This window comes from Phragmites australis, chromosome 11 (genome assembly GCF_958298935.1).
Source record: "Phragmites australis chromosome 11, lpPhrAust1.1, whole genome shotgun sequence".
In the NCBI taxonomy this organism is placed as follows: domain Eukaryota; kingdom Viridiplantae; phylum Streptophyta; class Magnoliopsida; order Poales; family Poaceae; genus Phragmites; species Phragmites australis.
In genome coordinates, this window is record NC_084931.1 from 4457025 (window position 1) to 4465894 (window position 8870).

The following is an 8870-nucleotide window of genomic DNA, read 5'->3' on the forward strand; positions in this document are numbered from 1 at the left end:
TTTGAATTTTATTTTCACTCTTTTTCAAAACGGTGGTCTTCTGTTATTCAAAAATGTTAAAACTTTTTTTTACGTATTCTATAATCTATGTGCAACCCATTTTAATTGGATTCACCAAAAAATATTTTGTATATTTAAAACTAAAATTCTCCAAAAAAAACTACTTTTATAACTTGTAATAATGGTTAGTGTCTCAAATAAATTCCAAACAATCTAGAAAAAATCATTAATATTCTTCTTATGTGATGGAATAATTTATAAAATTATTTTCAGCTCTAGTTTATATGATGAAAAAGTGAGTTCCTTTGTAATGCTTCATTTACATGAAATTTCAAACGCACTGTTGTACTGTTTATGCGTGGTACCGTGAGTACGGTGGGTCAAAAATGGCACTGTAGCCTTTTTTTTTTTGACACACCGTGTACTAAATACGGTGCTACAGTGCCATTTTTAGCACACCGTATGCTGAATACAGTGCTACAGTATCATTTTCGGCACACTGTGTGCTGAATATGATATTTTCGGTGTACGGTGTACCGAAAGTTAATTTTCGGTAAACGATGTGCCGAATACGAATGCTAAAATTATAAATACGGTGATATGTTATCTATTTTGATAAATACGATCACGTATGTTGTCTAATTTTATATTTCTGCCCACTGGCCGCATTCACATGACATCACAAAGTTTTCAACCCTACACACATATTCATTACTTTTTTTAAGAATATGTTAGAAAAGCTAAAAAATGATGTCGGAGTACTCTTGATAATGAACGGCACGCATTGTAGGGGCCAAGTGAAATATTCTGAGCTTGCCGAACAGGCATTTACTGTTTGTAGGCACCGTACACGAACTACTGTTTATGAAAATACCAGCCACATGGCTACTGTCCACAAAATACTGTTCAACTTATGTTTTCATTTACTCGTCACAGTAATTTTTTACTGTATCAATTTTGATCTTACATTTTTTCTACAAAAATTTACAAATACTTAAAGTATCTAATAATAATAAAGTATATTTCATGATGAATCTAATGATATAAAAGTTTTAGTTATTTATAATTTTTTTAGAAAAACGTATGGTCACAATTGCTATAATAAAAAATAGATGTCAAGTAAAAAAACGGAGGTATCTGAGATTAATAAATGATAGGGCCATTAGAGTACTGATACGTGGAAACCAAACCAGAAACCACGAAGCATCTGGGCATGCACATTGCGGCCAAGAATCAGACAAGGACACATCACAGCGACGCAAGATCGTAGAAAAATCACGGGACAGGCGGATTGCGATGCCGGCGCCCGAGGCCGTCCATCCACTGGCGCAACCCGAGGTGTCCACGGCTTCGCTGGACGCCCCCAAAAACGCATATGATTGATTGCTCGGTACACGTTTGAACCATACAAAGTGCTTTCAAAGTTGAGAAAAATGCAAAATTCTTTTAAAAATCACTTGGATTTTAACTTTCCCTTCAAAAATTGTTTGATTGAAAAAACCGTAAAAATTTGGCTTCGTTAAAAAACCTCTCATAAATTAAAAAAAAAAAAATTTATTAAAAAAAACTAGAGACAATTCTAAGATCTTCTGTGAATTTTTTCAAAAATAATATCCTTTGCATCATATTTTATGGAGAGAAAATTTGAAAAAAAAAGAAAGAAAAACATGCAGCTCATTTATTAACTTATGTTATTTTAATTTTGTCATGTTTACCATTATTTTTCCTACACAAACAATTATTTAAGTAAACTAATAAAAGTGATTTCACTAATTTTGAGGGTGTTATAGATTAGTTATGAATTAATCTATCTGTAACACATTTACTCAATCCTGCACGTTACAATAACTATTTCAAAATTTTATGTATTTTTAGAAGATAAAGGATCATGTAAAAAGACTACAAAATTAGTTTCATGATTTTTAGATTAGTAAATAATTAACTATGCATTTAACTCGAATTAATAAATGAGTTGCACGTTTTTCTTTTTTTTTCAAACTTCCTCTCCATGAAATATGATGCAAAGGATATTATTTTTAAAAAAAAATTCCACATAAGGTCTTAGAATTGTCTCTAGTTTTTTTAATTTTTTGTGATTTTTTTAATTTTCTTTTGAATTTTTAGGGTGTTTTTACAACAAAGCCGAACTTTTAGGATTTTGTTTTTCAAAAAAACAATTTCTGAGAGGAAAGTCAAAAATCCAAGTGATTTTTGGAAAGATTTTTGCATTTTTTTCAAACAAAGTTTCTCTTGATGCCTTACATTAGACTTTACTTAACCAACCAACCGATGCGCTGCTGGGTTTGATGCATAAGCTGAAATGTTTTATATCAGCCCTCAGAAAGTCTACCAACGTGTGCCGAAGTTTACATTTCCTTGATTGTATTTATCATTTAGTCAATGTTTCAATGTTTTTAAAGATAACTCGGTAGGGCAAGTTGCTCACCTGTTATGCATTTCTGGCAGCTAGCTCCAACTACTCTAAATTTGGTAAACTACTGGCCCATTGAAGTGCAGCTGAATTCAACGATCTTCACGCAAATAGTTTCTCCACCAATACAAAGAGAGAGGTAGAGAACTGCAGCCACAATGGTTCAGAGAAAATGAACCTTCCACTGATTGAAAGAAATGTGAGCAGAAACACTACATTACAGGATCCCAATAGTCGTTCCATATTTGTCACATCTGTTTCATTTTATCTGCTCATGGTTTCATTGGTTCCCAATTCATCATTTTCTGCATTTGGATTTTATTCTTTGTTTATTTACAACAACCAGTAGCCAACACAACCATATATGTGACTGATTAATTATTTTTTAGATCCTGCACTAACCTACTATATGGCATCAATTTTTAATAGCTTTCGTCCAATAGAGCAGACTGAGACTGTTTAAAATTTTAACGGTGGATTCCGCTGGTGAAACTGAAATATGGAGTTGGCTGAAATACTAAAAAGATGCAGCCACACAAGTACTTCAGCGCCTAATAAAGTATTTCCAATTTTTATCAAGGTCAAGCAATGTCAGGCCTAAAAACCCGCTACATTTTCGTACTTTTTTGGGTTCAATAGCACACATCAGTTTCTTTCATCTTCATTGAGAATGACTCCGAAGTGACAGATGGAGGAGTAGTTATGTACGGGTCTGTTTGTTTAGATTTTTGTTTCTATCTTTTTTTTTTAAGCTGTGTTTTTGTTTTTTTTTTAAAAAAATTGTTTTTGGATTTTATAATATTTTTTTACTTATCAGTACACTACTTTAAAAAAGCTACTCTCAACTAATTTGTTAGCTTCTAGTTTATTTTCTCAGAGCAGATTTCTAACTTCTCAAGATATTATTTTTCAATAAACCTGTTTATTTAGGCTTCTAGATTTCTAACAAAAACAGAAGCTAAAAAAAAGTCTAAAACAAACATACCCTGAATGCCCCTAGCAATTACATCAACATGCACGAGAAGTGCAAAAAATATTATCTATCATAGTGGGACAACTCCACATTTTCATATTACCTTTGCGTATCTGTTACGTAAGAATAGACTTGGAGTCAATGGGTCAATGTTTTAAAGATAATTTGATAAGCAAGTTGCATACCTGCTATTAGAAGAGTAATGTAAATTGTAGAATTATAGGCACCAATCTCTTCTCCATCTCTGCATTTGGGTGAACACCAAACAGATCGCCATGAACTTCCTAGATGATGCTCCAAAGCCACACTTCGTGTTGGTTCCGTTCATGGCCCAAGGCCACACAATTCCCATGATTGACATGGCACATCTCCTTGCAAAACATGGCGCCATTGTCAGCTTCATCACCACCCCGGCCAACGCCTCACGGATAGAGTCCACCATTGACAGGGCAAGAGCTCTGAACCTCCCAATCCAGTTTGTACCCCTGAAACTCCGCTGCGCCGAGGTAGGACTACCTGAAGGTTGCGAGAATGTTGACAAAGTCTTGGAGAAAGAGCAGGTGAAGAGGCTGACAGACGCCTATAGCATGCTACACAAGCCCCTCGTGTCGTATCTTCGTGCCCAGAGCAACAACACGCCTTCTTGCATAATATCAGACCTGTGCCAACCATGGACAGGAGATGTTGCAAGGGAGCTTGGCATCCCCAGGTTGATGTTTAATGGCTTCTGTGCCTTCGCCTCCCTCTGCAGGTACCTTACTGTTCTATTCATTAAATCTTTTATTTCTAATTACTTTCTCCTCATAAATCAGGTAGGAAAAATGTTGTAATGTTTCTTTCAGGAATATCATCCATCACGAGAAGGTCTTTGAGAATGTAGCTGATGACAATGAGCTCATTGTCCTTCCCGGGTTCCCTCATCGCCTTGAGGTATCAAAGGCAAGATCACCAGGGAACTTTAACTCACCAGGGTTTGAGGAATTCAGTGAGAAGATTCTGGAGGAGGAACGGAGAGCTGATGGTGTCGTCACTAACAGCTTCTATGAGCTAGAACCATTGTACCATGAGGAATACCAGAAGAAAATAGGTACGAAAGTATGGTCCCTCGGGCCAATGTTTCTCTGCAATACTGACATGAGTGCAATGGCAGCCAGGGGTGATAGAGCATCGGTTGATGCGAAGCATTGCTTGCAATGGCTTGACTCCATGAAGCCGGGCTCAGTTCTTTATGTTAGCTTTGGAAGCATGACTCGTACTGTACTTTCTCAGCTTGAAGAGATTGCACTGGGCTTAGAAGCTTCAAAGATGCCATTTCTTTGGGTGATAAAATCTGATGATAAGCCCTCCGATATCGAGAAATTGCTGGCTGAGGGGTTTGAGGAGAGAACAAGGGACAGAGGTCTCATAATACGAGGTTGGGCACCACAGGCTATGATCCTCTCACATCCGTCTTTAGGGGGATTCATGACACACTGTGGGTGGAACTCGACAATAGAAGGAATTTCAAATGGGGTGCCCATGATTACGTGGCCGCATTGTGCTGAGCAATTCTTGAATGAGAAACTGATAGTAGATGTTCTGAAGGTAGGAGTTGCTGTTGGTGTGCAGAGCATCACAGCTAGGACAGTGGAAGTTCATGAGGTTTCTGTAGTGAAGAGGTATCAGATAGAGAGAACCGTGCTAAAACTAATGGGTGAAGATATGGATGCAGAAGAGAGAAGACTGAGAGCTATGGAACTAAAGGGAAAGGCTAGACAGGCTATAGATGGAGGGTCATCTTACAGCAATGTAAAGCACCTGATTGAATATGTTCTGACAAAGAAAATAAGACCAGAAGTTCAGTGATCTATAGTCCCGTTCTTTCTTACAGTTTTTAGTATTTGTTCCAACAAGAACAGCTATGTATCCAAATCCAATGTATTGTACGACAGAATATGTTCAGAAAGTTTAATATATCATTCTTACAATGTAAGAATACTATTAGCGTACTAGATTTCTAATAACTAGGCGGATTCATGCGCCTACACCACACCCATTTTTTGTTGCGCAGAGCATGACAACAGAAAACTAAAAAAATTAGGTTCACCAATTTTGGGCATCTCAATATTTATTTATGAATTTTATCAATATTTAACACATTCATTTAATTATGGGGAAAACAATGGTACTTTCGTGCATGCACATAATATTAACATGTAGACGATAGTAATACAAACCTAACTATTTTTTTTTCATATTTTTTGTTGAGTTTTAGATATTTTTCTATACATTCTATATTATTTCAGTCGATTTATCAATATAACTATTATTACTTTCGTTATTTTTCTGGAATTTCACAAAAAATTATGTGTACGTACACACATATATACACATGTATATGTATACACATATGTATATATATATTTATATATATGTACATATACATATACATCTATGTATATGTATATATGTACGTACACATATGTGTGATCTATATGAGCAGTAGCTACAATAACTTGACCCTATAATCGCTCCAAATCATGGCCCTTTAATATATGTAATAGACTAGTTGCCTCTTGTTTGACCCTACCGGCTCTACAGTCTAAATAACTCTAGAACTTCAGTAGCAATCATATTTTTTTTCTCCAATACGCAGGAGAGCCGTTCATCATTAAATTAAGTAGGAGAAACAGAAGGTTAAGGTACACCGCAACCACAAACCAGTCAAAGGAAAGAAGCGGAAACAAAGAGAATTACAAAGCTCTGGTGGTCAGAATCTAAACAAGAAACAACCAGAAGCGACCAGACAGGGCAACCAGTCTTAGAGCACAGAGCCGAAGGTGCGCAGCCGGTCGCAGAGGGCGACCAGATTCGTAGCCCTAGTCGCACACCAACAAGCAACGTCCTCCCAGATCTTAGCCGTCAGGGTGTCGGAGCTGGCACGACGTCCATTGAAGATGATATCATTACGCGATAACCAAATATGCCATGCGGTGAGGAGAATTAAGAGTAAAAACCCTTCCTAAGGCTGGTAGCAATACGAGACACAAACCGGCCCACTAGTCGAAGAACACAAGCTATGTGTACGTACACACATATATACATCAACATCCGGCACTACATTGCGCTACATGTACATAATTTCACAAAAAATTATGTGTACGTACACACATATATACATCAACGTCCGGCACTACATTGCGCTACATGTACTGATCCCTGTAGCGGCTCTACATCAACTGATGTGCACTTTATGGCTGCAACCAGATCGGGTATGTTGATCATTCTTCTGCTATTAGGGTGTTCATATTTTAGAGCTAGCGAATTATGATGATTACACGAGGAATTAGGTTTGCACGACATGCACTCCGCAGTCTGGAACTCGAAGTAGGGAGCGACGGCTAACGAGGTCGACGAAGGCATGGTCGGCGGCGGCTTGCAAGAACTCGGCGGCACGGAGGCAAGCTGTAGTGTATATATAACCAACAAAGATTAAACGACTATATGAGCATTATTGGCAAGTAATTAAGCTCTGGATTTGGATTAGCCACATCACACATGGTAGACACGCCATTGATGTGTGTGAGAGAGCATGCAACGTGACGCAAGCAATTCATGGGGCGAGCGACAACTCTGCCACATAAGCATGCAGTACACGTGGCATGCAAGAGACAATAAAAGGTGATACTTGCAGCGGCAGGTCCACCGGGGATAGCCCCTCGTCCCCTTTAATTTTGGACATTGAAGAGGAAGAAGAAAAAAAGAGAGAAAAAAAAGAGAAAAAAAGAAAAAAAAAGTTTACTATTTAATAGCTCTGAATCTGCAACTCCGTAACCGCTTGCTAAGTATTAGCAGATCAGTATCAACTTTTGTGGAAAGGGTGATGAAATCCTCGTGAAGGAAAAAGATGAAGTGAATGCACGAAAAGAAGTGATGACTGATGAGCATGGCGTGGAGTGCTTGCATAAATGTTACTCCTTTTCCCTTCTCCATGACTCCACGTTGCTCCATGCCATCGCCATGTAGGAGGGATGACGGAGTGGTTAATGGGCCGGATCTAGCCGGGCTTGGACCTCTTGTTCTGGGCCTAAAATGTATATCAATCCATTCATGTGTCTTTTATGGGCCAGTTCACAGTATCATTTGTCATTGTTCCCTCTCCAAATTCATGCGCCTTAGGATTAGAGTCTAAGGCTTTGTTTGTTTTCATATGGATTGTCATAATTTAGATTTTGTAGAGAAGTTTTTTTTTGTCAAATTGTGGATTGTGAAATTTTATTGTACAGCTTGGCTTGTAGATGTTGTTGGAAAAATAACACTTTCAGATTTAATTTAATTCAATTCAATTCCTGATATAATATGAACAAGAATATATACAAATAATCAATATTGACTAGGTTTCGACTAGCACTGACGAGTCTCGACTAGATTCGACTATCACTCGAGTGGAGCTTAACTAACTCCATCGAGCATCGACTAGATACTTGAGTAGCATTTCCACTAACTTCAACGAGTCTCGACTAGATACTTGAGTAGAATTTTGACTATCACTCAAGCAGGGTTTGACAAGCTATCTAACATAGATTGCAATGTATGTACCCGATGATGATGTAAGATGAAGAGGCTCCCATAATGTTGAAGCAATGGACGATGATAAAGATGAAGTAGTAGAAATAGATCATAATGATGTAGAAGGAAGCAGATCATGAGCAGTCACGACAAGCGCTTCTCAAAAATTTTATTCACCCTCTTCCGATGCAGGATCCTAAGAGCGATGGATTTTAGAGACCTGCTCTCTCGTTCATCAGTGCATGCCGATGTAGCGGGATGGAGTAGATTATATGCGATGGTACAACAGAGAGAAATTGGTCAAAAACCCTAATTATGTATATGTGTCTCTTCTTTGTGACGATGACTATATATATATATATATAGGATCGAGCGGTTGAGACATACCATGATTGAACTTTTAACCGATACGGTTTCCATATATTTATTTGTTTGCTCATGTAGCAAAAACAATAAAACTACAAAAGGAGATCGCACCTGCGCAAGTAACTGAACCTGATTTCGGTGGACCATTCATGCAGATGCTGTGCGCCCCGTACCCTCCGCCACGGTCCAGCCCGGCAAGACGAGCAAGCGCTCACATGTGTTCTCCTAGTCCTTTCTTACACATATGCTAGGTGGGTGAGTGAGAGAATCACTTTTAAGTTGTTCTTCCTCCATCTCCACTAGCAAGATGAAACTAAAAGATACACACTACCTCTGCATGGTTAGGCCTTTAATATTTGTTTAGAATTATACAAATATAATAGGCTAAGCCTATATATTCCAACGGATGTGAGAATCACCTTTTAGATTATGACCATTTGTTTTAACTTTTTCTTTTAGGACTAGAATCTATAATTAGAATAAAACAAAACAGGGCCTAACTCGGTTTTGGGAGGTGTCGGTGACCTCACCACTCAAGTTTGAGTCCAATTC

General features: G+C 37.8%; 1 protein-coding gene across 1 annotated transcript; it reads left to right on the top strand.

Moving 5' to 3' along the window:
• Nucleotides 1-3504: 3504 nt before the first annotated feature.
• On the top strand, nt 3505-5369 carry LOC133885294 (UDP-glycosyltransferase 73C11-like). The gene is made up of 2 exons (XM_062324985.1): nt 3505-4155; nt 4247-5369. Exons 1-2 carry the CDS (start codon nt 3680-3682, stop codon nt 5247-5249), a joined length of 1479 nt encoding a protein of 492 aa, XP_062180969.1. The 5' UTR covers nt 3505-3679; the 3' UTR covers nt 5250-5369.
• Nucleotides 5370-8870: the final 3501 nt, after the last annotated feature.

Coding starts and splice junctions, on each gene's coding strand:
- LOC133885294 (XM_062324985.1), top strand. CDS start 3,680: ATGAACTTCCTAGATGATGCTCCAAAGCCACACTTCGTGTTGGTTCCG. Junction 4,156..4,246: donor GCCTTCGCCTCCCTCTGCAG/GTACCTTACTGT, acceptor TGTTTCTTTCAG/GAATATCATCCATCACGAGA.